The sequence below is a fragment of the Microtus pennsylvanicus genome, chromosome 3, assembly GCF_037038515.1.
Source record: "Microtus pennsylvanicus isolate mMicPen1 chromosome 3, mMicPen1.hap1, whole genome shotgun sequence".
Classification (NCBI taxonomy): Eukaryota; Metazoa; Chordata; class Mammalia; order Rodentia; family Cricetidae; genus Microtus; species Microtus pennsylvanicus.
In genome coordinates, this window is record NC_134581.1 from 95,686,033 (window position 1) to 95,712,662 (window position 26,630).

The 26,630-nt window shown below is 41.5% G+C and overlaps 1 protein-coding gene across 3 annotated transcripts in view; it reads left to right on the plus strand.

The window, feature by feature from the left end:
* Dpy19l1 (dpy-19 like C-mannosyltransferase 1) overlaps positions 1-26,630 on the plus strand; it is a 95,312-nt gene that overhangs the window by 19,792 nt on the left and 48,890 nt on the right. For all 3 annotated transcript variants that reach the window (XM_075966509.1, XM_075966507.1, XM_075966508.1), the window contains exons 4-7: positions 2,475-2,612; positions 5,749-5,869; positions 6,676-6,769; positions 22,297-22,354. In XM_075966509.1, the coding sequence (XP_075822624.1) occupies positions 2,475-2,612; positions 5,749-5,869; positions 6,676-6,769; positions 22,297-22,354 (411 nt within the window). The remainder of the gene's footprint in view (positions 1-2,474; positions 2,613-5,748; positions 5,870-6,675; positions 6,770-22,296; positions 22,355-26,630) is intronic.

Genomic DNA, 26,630 nt, shown 5'->3' on the forward strand with positions numbered 1-26,630 from the left:
TTTGTTTGTCTGCCATTTATCTATTGAAGAACCAGAATATACACACACGCACACATGCACACACACAAACACACACACATACACAGATGCACACATACACACACACATAGTAAACATGTGTATGTTCAGTAGAATTGTCCATTGTGACCCATGTTCTCACCCTGTTCCTGTCTCCTGTGTTTTCTGAAAACTAATGGAAGATGTGGCTCCCTTTTTGTGAGGATTACGTTCAGTTGGTGGTTGACACGTTTTAGCGTCCTTGCCAAGTCCTTCCTAGAGCCCAGCCATCTACGTAGTTCACTCTTTTTATTAGAATAGACAAACTGCCATTTTCTTGCACAGTTGACTTGTAACTCTGTAAAGAATTTTTCTACAACGTGGCTTTAGTTTCTTCGTGAGGTTTACTTCATAGTGGAAAGACAGGAAAATGATCAATTCTTTTATTTACCATGTTTTTTTTCCATAAAAATAATTTGATTGTCACATCTTCTAGTTAGAATCAGTAAACTGATTGGAATGTATTTTGTAACCTTTGGTGTCGGGAGCTGGCCATTCTCCTGCAGTTGGCCGTGCTGGCCCTCAGTGACCTCAGTAGTGTTTCCTTGGTGTCCAGGGATTCCTTATTTTGGGGTGCCGTACAATAGTTCCTACCCGGGCCTGGTAACAGCCAGTTTTCCAGGTGGAATCCAGACATTGTGTAGACACCAGGACCCCTGTGCTGCTAGTGCTCATTTCTACTACGTGGGCCATTAGGCCTTGTTGGTGAGCAGAATTAGCAAACATTATTTATTTACTTGTTTGTTTATTTACAAAACAGTGAGTCATCAATTTGTATTAAGATTTTCAAATTAAAATTTAGGATTTGATCTGTTTTACTTGATATTAAATTTGTTTTAGTATGAGAATGTTAATTTCAAATTACTTATTTAATAGGGTACAATGTCAAACTCATGACTAGAAATGCATTTATTAACAGAAACGTAGTGTTTTCTAGCAGACAGAATGACCAGGAGAATTTCTTGGTATTCTCTTTCAATTTGCTAAATAGTTAAAGCCCTTTCTTTCCTTTGTTCCTTAAACATTGAAGTTGTCTGTTTGTAATGATATGAAATGTTGTATGTCTCTAAAGTGAAGCTCCCAGGCCAGGGTAGATGCAGTGGTTCCAGGCACTACTGCAACAGTGTCTGTCCGGAGGGGATGAAAGCAGTGAGCATCTGTTTTCTGAGTTTCCTGCATGAGGAAGGAGCTGCACCAGGCAGGCTTCTTCCTGGGCTGCCTGGGGTTGCTTGACTTGTTGCTGCTTCCCTCTTCAGCCTCTTTCATCCTTGTCTGTCTTCCGTGCCTTAAGAATGTGTTCAATTTAGAGTCACCTGGGTCTGCTTTGTCTTTGCTTCAACTTGATTATGTCATTATAGGTCCTATTTCCAGAGGAGATCATAGTCCCCAGTGTAGGGGTCCACAAGAGACCTTGTTAACATACTCAGTTAGTTTAAATGGAAGTTTAGGAAGAAGTGTGTGTGTGTGTGAACTAATGCAAGGCGCGTGGGCAGTGGGGAATCACCTCTGTGTTCAGAGCATGGCAGCTGTTCTTGCTCTGCTCAAGCTGCCAAGAAGGTGGCATTTGCACTCTGCCTGTCTGTGTCCCCTACACTTGCCTCTCAGACTCGTGCCTAAACTTCATGGACTGCCATGGGGGTTTTATTTTAATTTTATTTGTTTATATTGAGGGGTGTCTCATGTATTCTTGGCTGCCTCACACTTTGTAGCTGAGGACGTTCCTCCCGCCTTCTCTTCCCAAGCACTGGCCTCCCAGCGGTGCCTGTATCCAGAGTGGTGGGCATCGAGCGCAGAGCCTCCTGTATGCTCGGCAGGCACCCAGCCAGTGAGCTATATATTCAGCCCCGCCTCTTATTTTTTGTCTCATGTGTTTTTTTCACTCTTATTGCAACCCTTTTCAAAATAGCATGCCAGACAAAACGTCCCTATTACCCTCAAAATACACCCCACCCCACCCCGTCCCCAGTGTCAGCTCATCTGTTGCCTTGCTGTGGCTGTGGGTGGGGACATGGTTTGTAAAGTTATTGTTTATAGGAACGCGCATAATGTGCAGTCTTTTTAAAGAACACATGGGTTTTTGAATGTAAATGTGGAGGAGTAAGATTGATGCCATTTTATGTAGTCAATAGACTTTGCATACACGGCATATGCTAAATTACATGGATACATATTTAAATTTGGAAGCTATTTTTGAAGTAATTTTTCCACATAATTATTTCAATTAAGATGAAATTCTTCTAAAATACACCTTTTTTGGAACCTAAGAATTTCTAAGTAACCAAAAGCCTGTGAAATTATTGTAGCTATTACCTGCTTGAGTGCTCAGTTTTTCTAAACCAGTGTATTTTAAATATTTGTAATCTAAGAAGATGAATAACTGTACCTTTGATTGTAACTGGAGCATATCCTTCTTTCAGGGGCTGTATTATTCTTACTTCAAGACTATAGTGGAAGCACCCTCATTTTTCAGTGGAGTATGGATGATAATGAATGACAAGCTTACTGAATACCCCCTTGTTATTAATACATTAAAAAGGTTCAATCTTTATCCTGAGGTAAGTTGTTACTTTTCTCAGTTGTGATTTTTCATTTACGAAATTGCTTCTTAGATATTAAATATGATTCTAACTCTTCAGTTCTGAATCACCATACTAAGCTTTACTTCACTTTTTAGTAGAAAATATGCATCATGGGGAAGAAGTTTATTGGGGGAATTTTGGATTTTGGGAGCTATAATAGTGATTGCTTTATTAGAAGGTGAGGGAACTGTCTGTGTTTGGTGAATTTTTGTCCTGTGTCTCTTCCCTCTGCTTTCATTTGACTTATTTCTTAAGCATTTTCTGGACCCTGGGCTAAGAAACAACTTCGTTTGTGACTTGAAATCAAGATGTCTTGCGAAGCCCACTTTTTCCTTTTACCTTCTTAACATGTGGTCCCAGCAGGGCACCTGATGGCCGGGCCTTGTCTGTCTAGCTCTCTGCTCAGCAGCTGTCCTTAGTGGGTCTGCAGGCCTTTCTTTTTTTTTTCTTTTCCTACTGAGAGAATGTCTGTCACTTCTGGGTTAGTGACTTGATTGATTATTGAGTAATCAATAACTGCCCTCCAGAGTTCAGTGTTTTCCTACGAAGTACTGCTCTTGAGTATTTTCTGTGACTATATATAAGTAGATTTTACAAAAATGGGATTGCAGGGTGTGGGCAGTATTTTAAGTGTTCCTTTTGTCTTTGGGGGATATTCATAGCCAGCCTCTCTACCACGACCCTTCCATTGCGTCAGTTTTAGTGGCTGTATGCATGATCTACTATTGTCTCCTTTAGCCCAATGTTTAACGGACATTGTAACTTGTCAGCTTCTGCATATTCTAAGCAAAGCTGCAGCGAATGTCCATGAATCTAAATCTTAATTATACACATCTTCCTTTGTTAGCTTCTACTGCTATGATAAACAAACTTAGGGAGGAAAGGGTTTATGTGGTTGTCTAATGGCCATAGTCCACTGAGAGAGCCAAAGTAGGAATTCAAGGCAGGAACTGAAGAGGAGACCGTGGAAGAATGCTGCTTACTGGCTTGCTCTCATGACCTGCCCAGGTGTGGCACCACCCACACGGGCTGGGCCCTCACACATCAATCATTACATCAGGAAAATGCCCCACAGACTTGCTGATGGGCTGGTCTTTTGGAGGTATTTTCTCAATTAAGAATCTTTCTTTCAAAATATGTCTAGGTTTATGTCAAATTGACAGAAACCACCAGCAAAACATTTATTCATTTTTTTTTTGTTAAAAAAAACCTGAATTTGTGGATATAGCCCTTCAGTTCAGCAGAATATGTATTGTAATGATTTGGGGGACATATTGCCCAAAGGCCTTCCACATAGGTTATACAGATCGAGTTCCTGCCAACAGCAGTTTTGGAAATGTTGATTTATATCCTTGCTGATTTTGATAGACAAGGAAATTATAACTCCTTGATGTATTTTATTCATTCATGCATATGTATGCATTTCAGTGCTATATAGCTACTTATCTCTATTTTACAAAAGAATTCCTATTCATGCCTCTTTGTCTCTGTTTCTATTGGGTTTCTTAAAGATCCTTTTTTATACATAAGATGTTATTATGACAAACTAATAAATATTTTCTTTTTAGCTATAGATACTTTTCTATGCTTCATTTTATGCCCATGAATCTTTTAACTTATGAATTTTAAACATGCATGTAAAATATTTATTCTTTATAGTTATTTTTATATTTTTAACTTATTTGTAATTTGTGTTGATGGGTTTGTAGAATAAGAATTTTTTTCCACACTGGTCTTCTGTGTAACTTAACACTGATGAGAGACCCATCTTCTTTCCACTGATTTCAAGTAGCTTTTTATATACAAACTTAGTGTACATATAGATGACTATCATGTTGACTGAGTTTTCTGTCCTGCCAGGTTCCCGCAGCCGTTAAGTCCCAAAGAAATCACACAGAGGTCTACACTAATTATAAACTAATTGACCTAGTATCTCAGTCTTCTTATTAACTCTTATAACTTACATTAGTCCATAATTCTTGTCTGTGTTAGCCACGTGACTTGGTACCTTTTTTGGCGAGGCAGCCACATTTTGTGTCCTCTGCATTTGGGTCATGACTGTAGACTGAAACTTTCCTCTTCCTATAATTCTCATTGCCACGCCTCTACTTCCTGCCTGACTACTGGCCAATCAGCATTTTATTAAAAACAATACAAGTGACAGGGTACAGACCATTGTCCCACAGCACTATCATTTTTGTCTGGATTTGATGGCCAGTTTGCCTTATTTGAGGTCCTGAAAGTGAACTTTGAACTGGAGATTTCCTATCAGCAAGGTATAGAGGGTGCCCTTGGGTTCCCACCTCAGCCAGGTTGGAGCAGAAGGAGATATAAAAAGGGGTTGAGCTGCAATTGAGTCCCATCAAAAGCTCCAGTAAACCTCCTGGGATCTCTGGGCGGGGATAGCTTTATATGGTTAGGCTTCCTGTGGCAAAGGCCCCTGGACCAGGTATCACTTCTGCTGATGAGCCTATTACGGGATGCTCGTGTGACCTTGAGTCCATTACTTTCTTCAGCCCAGAGCAGTTCCTTAGAGTTGACAGCTGTCAGCTGCCAACCATCTGGGCACTGCTGGAGCTGGGAGTGCAGCTGCCCGGAAGGCAGAGGAGCTGGTGCCCACCACCTCCACTCTTACAGTGGTCCCCTTGGCTGTGCCTCTGTCAGTGTCAGCCTGTTCCGGTCGTTTCCGTGATGGACCTGTGGAGTCTGCAGGACATCTCCTCCTATTCGTTCTTTCCCTCTCCAGGACAGTTTAGCTGTTGAGACTTTTGGAAGGATTGTTTTATCTTTATGAACTAATTTGAGATGTGGATTTACATCTTGAAAAATCAGACACACACACAAGTCTTTTATGTTCCTTGAGTAGAATTTTATATTTTTCTAAAAATATAAATCTTGCAAATTTCTTATTTTAGTTTTTTTCCCTGTGCGTCACCAGTTGAAGACTTGTGTAGTGAAGTCTGTGTGGGAGAGGTCGAGCCTCCTCTGTCTAGATATAGAGGGAGTCAAACAGCTGAGGCATGAAAAGGAAGTTTGACAATTATGAAAATCTCTAAAACACATTCTAGTAATGAAAATTATTTCTTATGACGTATTTATTTTCTTTAAAAAGGTGATCTTAGCCAGCTGGTACCGGATTTATACCAAAATAATGGATTTGATTGGTATTCAAACCAAGATATGCTGGACAGTTACCCGAGGAGAAGGACTCAGTCCAATTGAAAGCTGCGAGGGTGAGCTCCTTTGTCATGCTGTCCCCTTGTCTGTTGGGACATAATAGACGTTCACCTTAGTGCTGCAAATAACGGCCATGTTATGGTAACTCCTGGCTTCTTCAGATCACAGATTTGGGCAGGCTGCTGTGCTTCCATGGTGACGAGATATAATCGCACGGCTGGAAGAAGTGGACTGAACCCGAAGCTTCTTTCGTCACATTTTGGCCTTGAGCAGGGTGGTTCAGGTGTCACCTAGGATGTGTTACATGCCACATTTCCATGGACTTTGAAGTTTTTTTTTTTTCCAAGACAGGGTTTCATTAGAGCCTGTCCTGGAACTAGTTTTTGTAGATCAGGCTGGCTTCAAACACACAGAGATTCGCCTACCTCTGCCTCCTGGGTGCTGGGATTAAAGGAGTGAGCCACCACTGCCAGGCTAGACTTTGAGCTTTTTTTATAGCAAGGTGCTTGCCACAAAGTTGCTATGCTCTTCCCAAGGTAGCTTCCTTCCAGCTGGTCTGCTGTGGCTGCTGAGGTGGCTTTCCAGAGGCAGTGGGGTTGCTCTTGCCTTACTCTACTGCAGGTCCAGCCCAAGTCCCTGCACCTCCTTAAAAGGTGTTTCAGCAGGGTTACAGCCCTGCTTTCAGACCAGCGTATCTGTAATACTGTTCTCATCACTAGCCTGCGTTCGTGTCCTGTTTTCATATGGCAACCAAGGAAACCGTTTATCTGGCAAGCGTTTCACAGTAAGCACAGTTTAATGTGAATTGCTAGACTCATAACATAATTTGTGGCTAGAGCATATGTTTTGTTTATTTTTAAAGGATTGGGAGATCCTGCTTGCTTTTATGTTGCTGTAATTTTTATGTTAAATGGACTAATGATGGCATTATTCTTCATCTATGGCACATACTTAAGGTAAGAATATTTTAATATATATTTACAATGCATATCATAATAAAAAGTTTTTAGCTAATAATTATTGATAGCTTATTGCTCAATTTTAATAGTGTTTCTAAAATGTCTATTTATGGTTATAATAGGATTTCTTAGTTATCTGATTTTACTGTTGATATGGCAGTCACATTTCAGATAGTTTTAGAGACTTAAATAGAGTGGACATATGTGGTCAGTGCTAGGATTCATAAACATGAGATATGTAATATGCATCATTTTCATAAATATTAGAAAGCATCACGATCAAATGATAAGAATGGCCTTTGCTTTGCTAGTGTTAAAGCAGAAGTGTACTCCACACAGCTATTTACTGTCTGCCTGTCTTACTGTCAGTGTTCCTGTACCTTAAATCATGGCAGTGTTTGAAGATGTGTGTTGCATTTTCCTTTTTATTTTCATAACATATTACAGTCCGTGTCTCTGTTTGTCTGAACTGTTATATTTCATTAGTGTGAGTGTATGTGTGTGGAGGTTAGAGGAAAATGTTGGGTGTCATTTCTTAGGCACTGCCAAAATTTTGAGACTAGGTCTCTTGCTGTCCTGGAACTCCCCAAGTGGGCTAGGCTAGCTGACTTTTAAGCCCTGGGAATCCATCTGTCTCCTCCTCCATAGGCTAAGATTACATGATAGGATTCCCCATCTTTTTTCATGGGTTCTGTGTATCAAACTCAGGCCCTCATGTTTACAAGGCAAGCACTCTATGACCAAACCTTCTCCTCAGCCACTTGAGCTTATCTGACCTTGAAAGTATCTTAGATGTTTCTTCCTGCTGCTTGCTGACTGAAATGCAGAACTGTGTGCATACAAATATGATTTTACACTTGTGGTGGAAGAGACTTGGGGCCCTTTACTGTCCTATTATCTTCTTTGCATTTTCAGTTATAACTGCTTAAAGACAAATGTTTTTAGCTCAGTGTTTGACTATATAGAAGTTATTTGACTAATGATTATCAGATAAAGAATCAACTAGATCAATTTAAAATGCATTTTTGTATAGATTTAAATTCAAATACCTTTACCTTATTTAGGAGACTAGATTTGAGTAAACTAAATGCAGACTTGGTGTTACTGCTAGCTGCACGGATAGTTCTCCTGCTTTTATTGTTGGAAGGCTTTCTCACCACTGTAAGAGTAACCGTTCACACTGATTTCTTGCCATGCTTGCTGTAACTTGTATCTAGAGGTAAAGGCAGAATATCTGTGAAGAGGATATGAGGTTCTGGTCTTAGTGGCACTGAGCCTGAACAACTTCCTTACTCTTTAACCCTAACGTTTCACGATAAACAAACACTTTTCTCCATGTATGGGCAACGCATGCTCACTTGTTCAGTCCACATCTGAGATGTGTGCTAGGTGGCTTCTTTCTTAAGACTGTGGCCTGTGACAAAGGGAGCAGGCAGGGTGGCAGGTGAGGGTGGTGGCATTACGCATATCAGTGGAAGACAGAGAGAGTAAGAAAGGAAGGAAGTCTAGAATACTGAGGTAGAAGGAGTTTGTTCTGATTGAAGGGACACTAGCCCCACCCTGAAAAATGCTAGGATTTGAATAGTTGCACCTGACAGGAAAACACATCCAGGATTAGGCAGAAATGGGGACACGTAAGATGTGGAAGCAGATGTCAAGGGGACAGTTTTACCTGAGGGTTCATGTTCTCCAGGGGCCATGGGACAGCTAAAGTTACAGCCGTGCGTGGGATAGGTGTTGAAGGCCTTAGTGTGAGGCTGGCTTCAAACTTGTTCCAGAGTGAGTGGAATAAACTTGAAGTTTACCAAGCAGTGACCCATGAGTCAAGCTGAGCTTTGATCTCAGAGGACCCATACCGCCGCCTTCCCCAGAGGCACACAGTGAACCCTCAGCACGGTGTCATGCCTCAGAGCGTCAGCTATAAGGAGCTTTAGGTTGGCACTCCAGGTTTTTTTCATGGAGAAGAGTATTTTAGGGACTGGAAAAATGACTCAGTTGGTAAAATGCTTGCATTTCTTTATTTTTTATTTTTTGGTTTTTCGAGACAGGGTTTCTCTGTGGTTTTGGAACCTGTCCTGGAACTAGCTCTTGTAGACTAGGCTGGTCTCGAACTCACAGAGATCCACCTGCCTCAGCCTCCTGAGTGCTAGGATTAAAGGCCTGTGCCACCACCGCCCGGCAAATGCTTGCATTTCAAGCATGGAGACCTGGGTCCTTCACCAGAACCCAGAGATATTAGTTACTTTCATGTTGCTGGTACAAATCACGATGACCAAAGTGGAAGAAAGAATTTATTTTGGCTGATGGTTCTAGAGGGATAAGAGTATCCTGGCATAGAGGCATGGTAGCAAGTGGCAGGTACAGCAGAAGGAGCAGGAAGTGGAGAGAGCAAACTGGAACTAGGGCATGAAGTGAAGGAATAAAATTTCAAAGTCCACCTCTACTTCCTCAGCTAGGCTGTATGAGTCCCCAAGCATCATCATCATCTGGGGACCAAGTTCTCAAATAGCTGTGCCTATGAGGGACATTTTTATCCAAACCACCACACCTTGTTAAAAATGAAACTTGACATGGTGGTAGGTACATCCTAACCCTGGGGAGGCTGAGACAGGTAGATTCTGATGCATGCACGCACACAGACACACACACACACACACACACACACACACACACACACACACACACACGCGCACCACAGATGTTTTAAAGTAGATACTGGACTATCCCATCTTTAATAGTGTCACTACAACCTAAGCTTGTTACCTTTGTGTCTGTGTGTGCTGGGTAATGCCCTAATGCTTTCCCCGTCTATAGTTGCAGTTCCACAAATGTCTGTGGTCTTAAGGTGGTGGTGAGGGAACGATTTAGACTCAGAGCATCCGAGTCTGTCCAAATAGTGATTGTTGTTCTTCTCCCAGGGTCAAGGCCTACAGCTTGCCTCAGTTCTGCCTGCCTTACTGCCTTTGACCTCTTCTGTACTGCCCAGGCTTGGTGCTCCTCCACAGCCTGCATTATTAGGACGTGATCATTTTCCGGCTGTCTTTGTGGTTTGTATAACCACCAAGTAGAGCCCATGCTGCCTGTCATCACAGATGCCAATAAGCCAAGCTGGGAATTAACCTTTAAGTTGCCCAGATCTGAGAAGGCTGAAGAGAAATATCCTAGAAACTACATTCCACCCCATCTCCTGAGAGCAGGCTTCAGAGCATGACCACAGGGCCCTCCTTCATTCCAAAGTTCCCCTTGCCTTCTGGTCAGGTGATTTGCTGTGTCTCTGAGGTTCTTGATACTTCTCCTGCTCTTTACCTGTCCTCCACTTTCTCTTCCTATGATTTCTCTCTGTGCACTGGGATTTCCATGACCCCAAGGCTACTGAGCCTTGAGCCACCACCTGGTTAGAGGCACTTTGGAACAAACAAGCCCTTTGTGTGTGTGTGTGTGTATCTGTGTGTGAATTCCTTTCTGCAGTTTGAAGTTGTGTGCCTAGAAAGTGCCTCTGTGTGTCCCTCCTGTCCCATATAATTTTTATTAGTCCCAAATAATTTCATTAGTCCTGTCCAAGGGTATCTCTGAAGACAGATGTGAAAACCAGCCCAGCTGCTCTGCTCACAGTCACCACTTAGCACCAACAACACGAAGGCTTCTTTGACAAGTCCCCTGTTGATGTGTGCTTTGGCTGGGTGACTGTGGGTGCAGGTTTCATGTCCCCATTCTTGACTCGGTCAGCTTGTTGGAGCTTCTTCTTAAACTCAGGCAGCATGTTCCTGTGCTGTCGGGCTGCTACAAAGACGTTCGCAGAAGGTGAGGTGGAGAGACATGCAGAGCTACACACGTGGAATGCATGGGGCTTCCTAGCTCTCCCTTTTCATTCACAAGCCTTCTTCCTCTGCTTGGCCATTTGGAAGCTTTCTAAATTTAGTCTTTGTGTCATTGCATGGAAGCATTGTTGTGTCAGGAAGATGAGTCACTCCTGTCAACCCGACATTTAACCACTTTCCCGTTCCTGGATTTTGGGGGTTGCTAACTAAAACTCCTAAACCCTCAACTCTGCCTTTACTTTCTGTGACCAGTCCCCATCCTCTAAGCTGTCTAAAAGTTACCAAGCAGTCTGTGAAGAAGAAACCTGCCACTTTGGGGATTGCAGGGATTTCAGTGCCACGGCACCTTCAGCCTCGCCATCCCCACAGAACTGGTAGCTCTTTGCAGAGTGGGCCAGAGGATGACCTTGGGATTGAGACAGGGTCTCACTGGCTTAGAGCTTGCAGTGAGGTGAGGCTGGCTGGTCTAGGGATCAGTCTGTCCTGCCTGCCCAGAAATGGCTTGTACGGATCGGCCACCATGTGCTTTTGTTTGTTTGTTTGTTTGTTTTTAAGTGTGAGGTCTGATGACTGGACTCTGTCCTCCTACTTCAAGTGCTTTTCCAAATAAACCAATTATGCTGTCTTTCTGGCTGCTGGCTATACTTCTAAGAGTTAGTGTTAATGGCTATGAAGTACTATCATAGTTACAATGTTTATAGTTCCCTAATGTTTTCTTATTTGAAGGTTAATTTAATTACTTTTCTAATATTTTGACTGGGATAAAAGTGCAGAGTTTTTAAAATATGAGTTATGAATAAAGAGGATGATATAAAAAGTTGTCAAGGAATTTTTCAGTATGAATTGTGTTCGGTAGAGAGAAATAAAATTTAGAGTTTTGTCTAACAGACTAGAAATGTACAGGGCAGACTAAGTGTATGTCATTTGTATGTTTGTTTGTTTATTAAAATAGCATGGCAATGCAGTTATATATTTTCAGAAGCCAGATATCCATTGCTTTTCATCAGAAGAAGAAATAGAAGGGAAATAGCAAACAGTGATTGGGACTGACTCCCAGGATTTGACTTAAGGAGACAATGAGAGATATTTTCCAAATGTAGCTTATTCACAATGTAATTCTTTTCTTGGAATTCTCAGTATTTTAGTATTTCTCCTAAATTCCCCTTCAAATTACTCTTTAGGCTGCATTGTTTGTTTGTGGCTATGGTAGTTATGTTATTCAGTGGGCATCTTGGTATTAGCATGCTGTAGATTGACAGTACTAAGGATAGGGTTCCTTCCATAACTTCTTTTTGGGGAACATTCATACATGTTCAAGGCATAAACTTCTTTGATTTTTAAAATTCATAAATGTCCAAGGTATGAACTTCTTTAATTGGAAAGTTGATAAATGCCTAGGGCATGAACTTCTTTGATAGGTAAATACCAAAAGTATTTGTTGTTGGATTTCAGAGCAGATACCAAGCAGGCAGACAGCTCTTGGCAGTGTAGCAAGGCTTTGCAGTCCTTTGCAGAGCTTGAAGTTAACTCTGGACATTGTGCACCGAGAGTCAATTGGTTTGTTAGTTTTGGAGTTAGTATCTCCTTTGCAGTGGTTCACTGATGGATATTTTGGAAAAATACACACATAGAAAATTCATTAAAAGTCACTGATGGAAGATGTGTACAAATCACAACATTATTTTGGCAAAAATTTGTTTTCCTTTTGGAACTAATACAACAAGAGATGGAGTGCAGTTCTGGGTTAGAAGCTTAGAAAGTGAAAGGCAGGACACAAAAGTGTTTGAGCCCGAAAACTGAAGCTGAGACCTTAAATGCTCTGTAACCGACAGGACATTCGCGTCAGCTTTCCATCGCTGCCACAAACCAAAGTTTCAGCTTGCAGCAAAGAACTTTGTTTCTGTTCACAGCTCTAGAGGTTCCACCCATGGCAGAGTGGCTAGTTCATGCTTGCCACACATAAAAGGCATGGTGGAAATGGATTGTTCTTTATCATGTAAGCCTTACTAGAAGGATTTTCCCAGTGACATCTGCTCTGCATTGGTTCCCATTCTATCCACATAGTCTGATCTTTACTGAAGACTATTTTCATTTTGAAGAAACCCATCTAATACCCTGTGTATAGGCTGTTTGTGGTGGGAAACTCACTTAGGCCTGCGGTGCCTCTAGGAGGCAGGTGAGCAGGGTCTTTCATGAGGCTGAGGTTTAGATAACAGTAGGCAATTTTTCTAAGATTTCCTGAGTGCTCTTCGGTTGCCATGTTGGGATTTGAATGCAGACAGGACTTCAGTGTGTGTGTGTTCTTTTTGCAGAAATTAAATCATCTATAGCATAATTTATTATTTATACATTATTTCATTTTCAAAAAGAGTGGTACTTAATTTTTAAAAAGTTTTACCTAAAGTACTTCAAAGACAAATGCTACTTAGAAGGATCCCTACTTTCTGATCTCTCTCTCTCTCTCTCTCTCTCTCTTTCTCTCTCTCTCTCTCTCTCTCTCTCTCTCTCTCTCTCTCTCTCTCTCTCTCTGTCCGCAGCCCCAGGACTTTGGCATTCTTATGTTAAGACTTGTATACACCCTTCTGTTTCCACTTGACTGTCTTCAGTTCTGCCACCTGTCAGCATCTCATTGTGCTCTGTTTCTACACTACCATACAGGGAATTTTTATAATCATTTGAGCAGTTTTTTTCTCATTGATTTCTTCTTCTTAGAGTCACTATATTGACTTTTAAACTACAACAAAACTTGGAGGAAAAGGTGACATGCTGTCTGCCAGCAGTCATGACCCTCAACATGTGGGTCATGATATCGGAAAATGCACACTCCCCATGGTCTTAAAGACTGAGATCCTGCTCAGTGGTAAAACTGCAGTTTTGAAGTAGCAATGGCAATAAAATATGATTAGGGGTTCCCACGACCATCGGAAATACGTATTTTCCAGTGGTCATTGCCTGCAGGTTAAGGACACTATGGTGTGCAGAGTTTCTGTGGCTTCACAGGTCTCTTGTGACTGTACCTGCCCTGGGTTTGCTCTCTTTATCACCCAACACATGACTCCTTAGTTTTAGATGATATGGCAGTTTGTGTTTTTCCTCCATCTGTTTTAGGGATAGTTTCTCTCCTAATGGTTTTTAAGCCAAAATTAACCCAACATTACTATTTTTGGGGTACTGGTGATAAATAGGAATATCTGTTTTAATGCCCTCTGGGGCATTTTTATGGTTTTGTTTCTCATAGTCTTTGCATGACAAATGTTAACTGGCACACAGACTGTATCTGCTAAGAACCTGATGCTGATGGATGCTTAGCTGGCACTGGAGTCATCACACATTGAAACTCACTGACCTGACTAGAAAGATTGCAGATTTGGAGTTTCTTATTTTGGAACATTTGCATAAATGTATAATGTAGTACCTTGGGATGACATAAAAATTGGAATTCATTTTATAAGTAAGTTTATTAATTTGGTTTCCCTGGTTTTCCATCTTCTGATTAGACCTTCAGTTTTACAACTGAACTATAAATTCATATTTTGTACTTTTATTTCAGGCCCCTCGCCCCACTCACCTCGTGTTTCTCTTCTGGAGCCCTTCTTCTGCCTCGGTCTAGATGGACCTTCTCTAGGCTGCCCGCATGGCTGCTCCCTGGGCATCTATCTCCACCATCCTGAACATTTTGCCCTCTGTCTGTCTTCACTTGGAATTCTGTAGTGGCTTCTTTCTTGTTTTCCTTTATTTTGGAGAATCACATTCTCAGGTAGTTCCAAAACATCAAGAAAACCTAGAGATCATTTTAAAATACATATATCTTGCAGATTTGAACACTTATTTTACTCTGTTGCTGTTTGTCTTGTTATAGAATTCTGTTCTTCATTAAACATTGAAGGCTTGTTTTGCTGTCTTCTTGGCCTCACTGTTGGTGAGACTTTCTGAGTAGGTGTGAACAATCATCTGTCTACTCACCCTGGATGAGGAACTGACAGACTATCATAAAGATACCCACAAAATGCAATGCGGTAAATCAGGGAGTGTTATTGTCGTTACTTACGGGAATATGGGTGATGGGTACTTACAGGAGCAGAATGAGTCAGAGACAGCAGCATCACCAAGCACAGGTGACAGCTTACAAAGCTAGGAACTTGGAGCGCATTGTCCAGCCTGCAGGCAGCTCATCATGTTGGAGAGTAACCTTTCCAGGTAGCTCAGCTGGTCTGTGTTTCTAGGCAGCTTATCTGAACTGCCTTTTTGGGGGAGCTCAGCTTGTTTCTCAGCAGTTCTTACATTTATATATGTTTGGAGAGGCAGGGACCTGATAAATGTGATCAGTTTCAGGGACTTCCTGAAGTTCATCAGTTGTTTACTTTCTGGGTTTAAAGAATTCCCCACAGGAGGAAGCTTCCTTCCAGGATGGAGGTTTTATCTTGCAGGAAATTGCCTCACAGCAGGGACGCCTGCCATCAGTTCCTTCTGTTGCCTCTACCCTCCCTCCTATGTCCCCCTTAAATCCTTCTTTTCTATCTTTATTGTTCAGAAAGTCTTACTGTAGCAGATGACACTTCATTCTGCCTGTGGGGGCTCTGAGCTCTGCATCTCAGACAAATGCTGTTTTCAGTTTGGATGAAGACTTTATCTAATGGTATTATCAAAGATGACTTTCTTACTCATTGTTTGTCTATTTTTCTCAAAGTCCAATCATTTGGATATTAGAATTTTTAAATTGAATTTTAAGGGTTGTTTTTCCTCCCTGATTTTATCTATCATGCTTTCTGTTCTTAGTAAAACTTCAACTTTTTAAAGATTCTGGGTTTGAATTTTCTTCTCTCTCTGTGTCAGTCTCAGTCTCTCTCTCTCTCTCTCTCTCTCTCTCTCTCTCTCTCTCTCTCTCTCTCTCTCTGTACTGTTTCTTATGTCTAGTTACCCCTTGAGTTATAGTTTCTATTTTTACACTGAAAGTGACCCCCGAGTGTGGTTATTCTCATAGATTAACAGTTATATTTTAGAATTAGAGAGGTTTTAGAACCTGAAAAGATGACGTTTTATAAGGGAGTCAGACTTTGAGATTAGTCTCATGAGCAATCATGACTACAGAGTCAAAGCTCTCTGTAGAGTAGATTCAGACTCCTTTTGTCTGTAGCTTTTCCCTTATTGGCACAGTAGCCTCTACATTAGAGAGACAGGGGAAAGAAGGAACTTTTGCATTTTTGACCATTTCCTCCTGAGTGTTCTGTTAACGTGGCCTGTGGAAGCGACACCTACATGCTGCCGCCCACTACAGGGAACAATGACACATGAGGGCTGAGTGGCTGCACACTGGCCCCAGAACTCTCCTGTTCTCTTGCCTTCATGTCTTGTGCTGAGCTAGCTTAGTGAGAACTGACAGTCTTTCTTCATCCATTTCTGTCCATTTCATATCTGCTGACCAGGGTCCCCTTGGCCACTCTGATCTGTCCCTGATGCTTTCCTCCTCTTAGGGAATAGTCATCTTCCTTCTGTGTGCTCAACTCTCCATTGCTTCTTCGCTTTTGTAGACAGAGTTAGTCATCAGAAAGATGCCTTTTCTTTGGGATTTGAGTTCTGCCAGTCATAGCACAGTGTGCGCATCTTCTGCCCTTCTGTCATCTTCCTCTGCCACTGAAGGGCAGAGCAACTCTCTTGGTAGCAGACAAACTTTTAAAATGTGATTTTATTTCTAGATGTGTTATGGAAGGCTCAAGGGCCCAAATAAACCATCCATATGTTGTCCCCCCATTTGATTTGCCTGTGTCCCCCTTTGTCTCTGAAATAAATTGCAATCTCCCCACGACCCCAGGTATGGATCAAAACTCTTCTTTTATGGCCCTGTGATAGAAGAAAATACTTCTTTTATTATCTGTTTCTTATCTTTCCACTAGTACTTACCTATTTTAAGGAAAACTTAAATTTCTCATGAGAATATATTTATACCCATCTTGTTTCCACAGTTTTATGTGATAATTTCTAATTCTTACCTTACCTTCAAGCAGGCATTTATAGCTTTTCCAGGCAGGATTTGGTAAAATGTGTCTTAAATAGGTTATGTATCATATCATCTGAAACTTGGCCAGTTACATACTTTTCTGAATGTTCTAGTAACTTGGCCTGCTGTCACATCTTTAAACCAACCCATTTGGTTTAGCAGTTGTATATGAATATTTAAAGATACTTACTGCTCTTTGGTATGCATAAGATGGTGAGTGCTGTTGTTAGAAAACACTAGCATTTTTTTTTTCAAATCCTTTCCTTTGTATGTCTTCACTGCCTTAGCAAATGACATCTTTTCACACTGAAGACCACACCTGACTTCTGGGACCTACCTATGGCCTTCCGCTGCCCTTGGCTCTGTGATCCAGGTGGACCTGGTGTAATATTATATGGTGCAACGTGAGACTGCGAATCCCGTGGCTGGGTCAAACACACCAGCAGGCAGAACTTACATGGGAAGGAAGTTTTTTGCAAAGGGAGGGGAGTGAGAGGAGAGGGGAGAGAGAAGAGGGAAAGAGAGAGAAACAGAGACAGAGATAGACAGAGACAGAGATAGAGACACACACCTGCTACCTCAGAGAAACTCCTCCACAGAAAGAAGAGCGCAGGCCTGCCATGTGTGCATGGGTGGCCACTTTGCCTCTGCCAGGTCCCCAACGGGCGGGGCTGAGTTTGCGTTTGCCTGGGTGATCACACCTGGGATCCTGTTCCTTTCATCAGCATCCCAGTTTCTCCACTTTCCCCGTGATGACGTCACTCCAGCACCAGAGCCTCAGTTCACTTTCCCTGTGATCTCGTCACTCCAGCACCAGAGCCTCAGTTCACTTTCCCTGTGATCTCGTCACTCCAGCACCAGAGCCTCAGTTCACTTTCCCTGTGATCTCGTCACTCCAGCACCAAAGCCTCAGTTCACTTTCCCTGTGATCACGTCACTCCAGCTCCAGAGCCTCAGTTCACTTTCCCTGTGATCACGTCACTCCAGCTCCAGAGCCTCAGTTCACTTTCCCTGTGATCTCGTCACTCCAGCACCAGAGCCTCAGTTCACTTTCCCCGTGATCTCGTCACTCCAGCACCAGAGCCTCAGTTCACCCGTCACCCAGCTACTCCATCGACCTTGCCCCTCACCACATTGTTCTGCACACTGCAGTTTGTGTGGTCATTTCCCTTGACATGGTAGCTGGACCACAGATCTCAGGTCAGGAAGAAGAGGGAAGGCGTCTGGAGGTGGAGCAGGGGCCAAATCTCGCTCTCATGTTCGGATTGGAAGTTGAGAGAGAAATAGAACAGCAGCGAAGTGTTGTGTGGACAGTGGCGGCTGCAGTTGACTATGCTGCGCTGTATGGCACTTCATAATGTTTAGAGAAAGGAGACAGGCATGGGAGAAGGAGATCTTGAGGCAAAAGAGGATGGCAGGCTGGTCTAGTGTGTGTGCTTGCTATGAGGGAAGTGTGTGGACCGTGGAGCTGGGGAGAGTCTTCAGTGAAACAAATACACAAAGACATTGCCGTTCTAGTGGCATCAGGAGAAAGCCCCTGGGAAGAGGCTGTGAGGCAGAGAGGTGGAGTACTCTGGTTAGCGGCTGTGGAAGGCACAGTGGGGAGGCCTGTATGAGTTCAGAGACTCCTGACTACAAGCTGTGACAATGAATTGCCCTCTATGTCTGGGCAAGATTAAGGCCAACAGTGACATGTTCCACAGCAAGTTTCCACAGCCTGTGACTACCAACAGCCTTTTATTATGTGCCATTTGTGTTTGCTTACCCTCAGGTGCCATCTGTGAGTCTGCCATGGGCAAGGCGGGTCTAGTACTAAGTCCATTTACCAGGGGAGAGGGAGGTTTGTTTAGGTGCCAGCAACAGTTAAATTAAAGGCGCTAGCTAGTTGTTATGGAAGCACAGGGCCAAGCCGGGACATTGTTTTAACATACTTAGTTGTTTCCTTCCCTTGTTTTTTCTTCTAAAGTCATTATTATTGCGCACATGTGTGTGTGACATAGCTGTCTGGGCCTGGGCCTTGCTGCCTGGGTGGAAGAAACCATGAGTTGTTTCTGTGCTTCCTCTTTGTGTACGTTCAGGGGCCTGTGCCCGGATTACCTGGCTTGAGTGGCTAGAGCCTTCACCCATGGAGCCCTCTCACCATCTTCTCTTTCTTTATTGCACCATTCAGTCCCCCAACTGTTGGGAGCAGGTCATCAACTCTGAGCCAGGCCCGTCCCGTGGATTCCTCACTGGCCAGCAAAGCGTCAGAGCCTTAGTCCCCAAACTTGAGACTGAAAACTCTCCATTCAGCTTCCACTGTTTTCTTTCTCATTTATTAAGTATTTACATAGGGAAACTCATTTCAAGTGTTATTTACTGTAGTCTAAAAACCCTGAAAGTGCTTTTCCTCTTCAAATGTTCTATTTTATGTTCCATCATCTTCCTCTGCACTACTGCAGTTTCTGATTAACAAAACCATTACATTTTGATAATTGATTCCAATTGTTACAATTAAAGAGTAAGAACTATTATACAATTACTAAATTTCAGAGCTAGGAAGAATTTTTAAATTTTAAGCTTTAATGCCTCTCCTTAATTTTCTAAGATCATCGAGGCTCAAAGGGTAAATAAAGAGACAAGGTAGATGTCAGTTGGTAAGATGCCAGCTTACCTGGAACGCTGACCTGATTCAGATCGCTGGTGGCCATGTAAAGGCCAGGCAATCAGGTACTGCAGAGGCACCCGTGTGATCCCCAGTGCTGGGGAGGCAGGTAGAGGATGCTCCAGGGTCACTGAGAGTCAGAAGAAAATACCCACTGTTACCGCTGACCGCCATATGCATATGTACACATGAGGACACACACTGTAAGTCTATATAGGCATATACATATGCATAGACCCCATTCATAACAAGACGAATGAAGTCTGTGAGTGCCTGTGGCAAATGTTCAGGAGCTTAGCATGGTTTATAAATTCACACAGTAGTGGCTTTCCTCCTTCCTAACAGTTGGTGATATTATACTGAAGAGTTTTTTTATTACTAAGGAAAACTGAAATATCAACTATAATGAAGAATAATTTAAACAGTTTTAAATATTCTGATTGCAATGACATTTCTATTTATCAAAATAAATTTTTTGTGGCAGTCTCTAGGATCAGAATGGTAGCTTAGTGTTAGGGACACTAATTTTGAGTTTTTGCAAGTCACATCATTAAACCATGTTTTCGACTCAGACTATCACTTATAGACAAGCTAGCTGTACTCTGCCTCCGAGCTTTGGAAGTTACAAAGTGGGTCAGAGAGCCTGTCTCCCTGGGTAGCTAGGCACAGAGACAGGTGGTGCCAGACTGGACCCTGTGCCGTTCGTGTCCTTTGGAGACTGTCTAGCCGCCGAGCCTCACAGGCTGGTGGTGGCTGAGTGAGCAGGGCAGCTAAGGCCGCTCCAGCCCGGGATTCGCTCAGCTTTGCACTCCTTCCTTGTGCTCTTCCAGCTTTCCAGCGACCTCTACTCTTCTTTAAGGAAAACTAAAGTCAGAAAAGTTTAGTTTGGGTACTATTTTGCACAAGGGAAGACTTAAAAAAGGAATTTTATATTAAGGTCTTAATTTTTTTTTGTCTTATGTTTTTGACTATAATCAGAGAATGAGTTGTCTCTAGGCTCATTGCTCTAGGGACGTAAGAAATAACACATTCTTTGTTTAGTCAGAATGCTGTATATTTTTATAAAATTGAGCATTTTGGCTATCTACTTCAAATCTCTGGTATATGTTCCTTGGCTTATGTGACCTGTCACAATTCTGAAAGTGTGAAAACAACCACCATGGTTTGATTTCCACACATTCTCTGTATTTATAGAAGAATTAACATTAGTACCTGACTATTATATTGTTGGCTTATAAAATTTTCTTTGAAGTAATATAATTAGAATTGAATAAATGGGGAGTGACATATTCACTGGTTGATCAGGCAGAATAAGTACTGCACACACATACACATACATACACACATACACATATATGTATATATATATACATGTTGTGTATTTACATATGCATGTGTATTTATATGCACTTGGCTTACTGAATTTACATACTGAATTGTGATGGTGCCGAATTTACTGAATTACTGGCACTCAATTTGTGTATAACTTGTTATGGACTGTTTTATAATAAATGTATATATTTACATGTGTATATACTATGGACTGCTTTATATGTGTGTATATATATCACAAGTTGTAAGTAAATTCAGTACCATTTTGATGACAAACAACATTTGTTTGAAAGGGGCCTGTTAGATTGTCTTATGTACAGAGAATCACCTAAATTAGTCTCTGTGTGGCTGTAGCTGGGAACTTTCCTAAGATGTATTAAAATAATCAGAATCTTACAGGATGGAAATGGTGCCATGTGACAGAAAAGGACTGCAGAATTAAATCAGTTAACTAGACTGGAAAAGATTCGAGCATTGTATGAAATTACTGTATGAGAAAGGCTAGCTTGTATTTCTCTGAGACAGGGAGTTTTACTTGCTTGGTGTTTTAGCATGAGTGGTGATTTCAAAGAGGAGAGATTAGAGCTCTCCAGATGAAAGATCTAAATGGAAGTGCATGGTACTAGAAGAAATTTTAGGTGGCTATCTATGAAATTTTGAAATTGGAAAACCCTTCCCAGACTAGGCATGCAATAGAGAAGAAATAGGATTTTTTAAATACATGGTATTTTTAAAGTTCTAGCTGAATACCCTGTAAATTATCAAAATAATTTGTGACATCTGACAACCAAACACTGGTCAGCACAGTCTTTAAGTGGAGAAGCCTGCAGTCATAGTCATAGATGAACACACAGGGCATTTACAGGCAGTTCCGGAAGGGGACTGTGCAAATCACACTGAAGCAGTACAGTGGTCTTCCGTACAAAGTTACAGCTTGTGAGAGTTTCACCTGTCTGAAGGGTGGGCTTTGAGAAGAGTCTGAGCGCTGACTGGGGAGAAGTGGTGCAGTGCTCACCAGCATGAAGTGCCAGTATGTGCATTCCCAGGTTATAAACATGGTGCCTAAGAAGAGACTAAAAAGAACCTGCACTCCATTAAAGAATAGATGAAGAAATTGCAGTGCTCTGGGACTATGCGGTATCTCACTTTGGTGTAGAAGGTGCCTTTGGTAACTAGTACCGATTATGAATAATCTCCATGGTAAGGTAGGAAAAGAACAAATGTCAGATGTGAACGATAGGCTCACACTAGGATTGTTTGCTTATAGAGAATGGTGAGTTTGGAGGAGAGATGCATGCAAAGCTGTTCTTTAACTTTCTTAAATGATTTCCTCCAGTGTTTTCTTTCTTTCTCCCCCCTCTGCCCCGGAGGGTGCACATTTCGTAGGTGACAATTGAGTTGTTGTTTTTGTTTTCCTGAGCCAGGATCTCATACTCTGGCCTTAAACTAAGTAACTAAGTCTGGCCTTGAGCTCTTGATCCTTCTGCCTGTATTAAGTGTTAGAATCACAGGTGTGCGTCTCTTCACTCAACTGATAAGTTGTTTTAAAAAATGTATTCTCTACTTTGAGCTAGTGATAGTTTGGAAGAAATGAGCTGTTTTATGAATCAGCACAGGAAAGGGCTTTTGTGGGTCTGGCGGTGGAAGGTCATCGTGGTACCGTATTGTGAGGTTTTATTTCAGGATTGACCTACATTTCTGACATCGAGTTACATTTTCTTATCCTCTTTTGCAGTGGCAGCCGATTGGGAGGCCTGGTCACAGTGCTATGCTTCTTCTTCAATCATGGAGAGGTAGGTCGTCAGAAGGTACTTTCAGAATCACGGCTGAAATGCAACTTCTTCAAACTAATGTCCTCATGTTTAATCTGCAGTAGTGTTCCTTAAGAACTTGATCAACTTCTTCAAACTAATGTCCTCATGTTTAATCTGTACTAGTGTTCCTTAAGAACTTGATCCTGTTATTTTGACCCAAAATTTAAATGCTGGTGTTCTCTTAAGTGACAGGAGTCTCACTAATTTGAGAAAATAGTGAGTCTGGTTTTAAAGCTGGTGGCTCTTATGGTGGCTTCTATGTTCCAAAAGTAATTCACTTTTAAGTATCCTGTTCAGACACTTTGCGAAGCCTGTACGTTTGCAAGTCTTCAAGGCAGCCAAAGGTAACAACATAAAGGACATAGTTCTAGATCCACACTGCCTGGGTTTAAATCCTGGCTCTTCCATTTAGCATCTGTCCCACCTGAGCAAGTCAGTTAATCTATCTGTGCATTCCTTTGCTTTGTAAATAGGATCATGACCTTACTCATCTCTCATAGTTATTGCATAGATCAGATGAACTCATATATGTAAAGTGCCTAGTACAGGGTTTAAAAAATAAAGTGCCATATGTTTTTTAGCCCAGGCTAGTAGTCTTATTTATTACTATAGTTTTCAGGTAAAATTTTAATAAATTCAAATTTTCAATGAATTTCTTCCTCTGAGTTAACCATACCTGTAGATGAATGATCTAGTAATATGTCTATCCAGGCCTCTCGTGGAGATTATTATAATGGGGAGGAAAAAGATGTGTGAGATGCTGCATCTTTTGTCTTCATTCCACAAGTGTCTGCAGTCTTTGGACATCTACTGATTTAAAGAGCAATGCTACACAAACTGCCATCAATGTGAACCGCTAGCCAGTTGCTCACGGATTCTCACTGATGGGTACTCACCGTTTAGAATCACAGAAATGTGGAGTAGAGCGGCCTTTGGGTGGAGCGTTTGACCTGTGGGTGCCCTGCAGCAGCAACAGTGCATTTGCAGTAGTGTGAGACCGAACCAAGAGGAGGATTTGGCTCTTTCCTGGCTGTGGACACTGCGCATTGTAAAGGCTGGATTGTGGGCGGATTCCATGAGAATGGTGTCTGAAATGGGAAGTGACTACTTAATAATGCAAGAAAGGAACATTGTATGTTAAGAGCAGGGTGCTGGGGCACGGAGATATTGAATATGTAGACCCAGATGCAGCAAGAAAGGCACTGCTGTTGAGCACAGAGGACCGTTGTGCCCCTCACAGACCCTGGGCTATTGGTTCCCCTCCTTATGTTTTTCTCACAATCTTGATGTTCAAGTAGCAAGAGCATTATTTCTTAGAATTTCAATTTTAAAAGTAGAATTTAGATTAGTCGATTTTTTTTTTTAGGTTGATGGATTTTTCCTCTTGACATTTTCCAGCTGTTTAGTTTATTTAAAACATGCTCATCTTAGGAAGAGGTACATGAAATAATAAAATTAGAATATTAGAATTTTAGCTTTATGGAAATGACCAATTAATTGTTATGTTCTATTTAGCTAGTATAGGGCAGAAAAGCAAAATTTTTATATGACATTAAAATTTAGACCATACACAATAGTTTTGTTAAAGTATTGGTCAGAATTCAAGTAATTTAAAAACGTACTATAAATTTACCGTTTGGCTTTCAGATTATGACAGGTGTAGTCCCTGCTTTCTTCTAATCTTTTAAAACTGTCTCTAGCTGGGTGCATACCTTTCATCTCAGCACTCAAGAGGCAAGAAATTGGATCTCTGGAGCTTGAGGCCAGCCTGGTCTCCATAGAGAATTTTAGGCCAGTCAGGGCTACACAGTGAGATCTTGTCAAATAAAAGAATGATGAATGAATGTATGCTTCTAAAGTATCCAAGTTTTGTATTACAGAAATCATCTACTCTGCTCATACTTATTAACACATCTAGCCACTTTTGTAGAAGAACCTTACTCAATGAAATTGCTATTGGTTATTAATCAGTACTTTTCTTTTTAGAATTGTATTTGCTTATTCAGTGAGTGTGTTGGCGGTGCATCTTGCATGGTATTCATGAAGGTCATCGGGCAGCTTTCTGGCGTCCATTCCCTCTTAGCCTGTGTACTCTGGGGATCAAATGTAGCTTGTCAGGTTGGCAGCAGGAGCTGCTGCCTTCTGAGCCATCCTGTTGCCCTGGCACTTCACTGTCATAGAAGAGATCCTTAGTCACAGGAGGGAATTACTCATATATCAGAGCATAGTTGTGGCTTGTTGGTTACTTTTAGATTCTATTTTCATTAATTAGTTCTCTCAGTGATAGATCGTATTTGGCATATTGTAAATGTTTTCCCACGGATGATATTACAAAGAAATTTTTGCCTTAACAGAATAACTGTACAAATAACTGCATAGGGCAGGGGATATTGCTTGAGTAAGAGCATGTTTACCTTCACTTTCATTTACCAGTTTTTTAAAAATTTAAAGTTTTCCTTTGTGTGTCTGTGTCTGTGTGTTTGTGTGTATGCGTTCATGTTCATACAGCATATACCATGTATGAAAGTCTGAACAAGTTGCAGAAGTTGGCCTACTCCTTCTTCACGTGGGTCCTGGGCATTGAACTCAGGTCATGAACTCAGGACTGGGGGGAGTTCATTTACCTAATGAGCCACCTCACTAGCTCTTCAGTTACCGGTTTTCTCTCTTGCTTTCTCTTACTGTTCTGTCCCTTGCACCTTACCCAGACCAGCAGTTCCCTGCTCCCTTTGGATGTGAGGTGCAGGCCGGATGGCATCTTCCCTTACACCTTGGAATATGCTGCCTGAAAGCTCCTCCACTGTCATGACTCATGCTTGAGACTCGGTGATCATATATTATAATCCACAGTCAACTTTCCGCAGTATCCCAGTCAGTTCCTTTTTGCTTTTGGTTTGGATGCAGAGTTTAAGACCACACATGGCTCCTAGTTGCCGTTTTATCTTGAATGCTTCTAGTACAGTTCTTCTTCTGTCCAGCCGAGTGGGCACTCTTTTAAGAACGCACGCCTACTGCTTTGTAAAGGCTCCACGATTCCGACTTGTGGGTTTCCTCATCAGCAGGTCCCCATTAGACAGTTTTTGAAGACTGTAACAGATTATTGCAATACACTGAGTCTTATGAGACCAGTTGGCCACATAATTGGATTTCTTCAAGCAGTCCTCCCATGGTTCAGTGGTAGAAGTCAGTTTATCTGTTGGGAAGATGCTCCTTTCTTTTTTACAACAATAAGAAGTGTATGTCTTGATGCTTTGAGATATAGAATGTCTCGTTTCCTTAAAGTGTCTGACCAAATGCCCACATCATTGGTGGTCACTGCCTGAGTCATTTACTCTGTTGGCAATTGAAAACAGCAGTTTTCTAATTCTCTTATTTCAGCTGTGATTAATAACTGATGTTCTATAAAGAACTTTTTTTAACCATTACTATATATTTGGATTCTTTTTATATGTAGTGTTCTATAACCTGTCATCATAATTCTTGATATTCAGATCATTACAGATTCAATAGTAACCTTGACTTTAAATGTTAAATAATTTACATATATTAATATCCCATGTGGTAACTGTCAAGCCGAACAGATTTTACATATGTACCCAATTATGTAGCCACTCAACCTTCTTAACGCTGTGACACTCATGCTGTGGTGACCCTTAGTCGTAAAATTATTTTGTTGTTACTTCATCATAATGGAGATATCTGATATGTGATCCCAAGGGATTGCAACACACAGGTTGAGAATCACTAGTAAGATACAGATGACTTTAGCCCTCAGCAGGCATTTCCATGACCTTTTTCAATCTACACTTTTAACTTCCTCCAAGGGAAATAACTCTTGTCTCTGTCATTATTGATGGCTGTAGTACTTTTGAAACTTTACAGAAATGGATTCCTACTTTCTTTTTTGAAATAGTATTTTTTTTGGAAAATTTCTTACATGTATATGGTATATCTTAGTCATGTCTAGCTGACCTCCAGCTCCCCCTAGAAACTTCCAGCACATCTCCCTTCCCACTTCATTGCTCTTTTTAATTATAATTATTACTATTACTATTGTTATTGTTATTAATTTAGTCCATTGAGTCCAATCAGAGATGCCCACAAGTGCATGTGTCTGAGGCATTGGCAACTTAGCAACTTAGCACCCTCCAGAAAAACGGCTCTCCTTCACCCAGCAACCGTTACCCAGCTAGGTATGGGGCTCCCACATTCATGCTGGAATCGTTAACTGGATTGTGCAGGTAGTTTTAGCTGC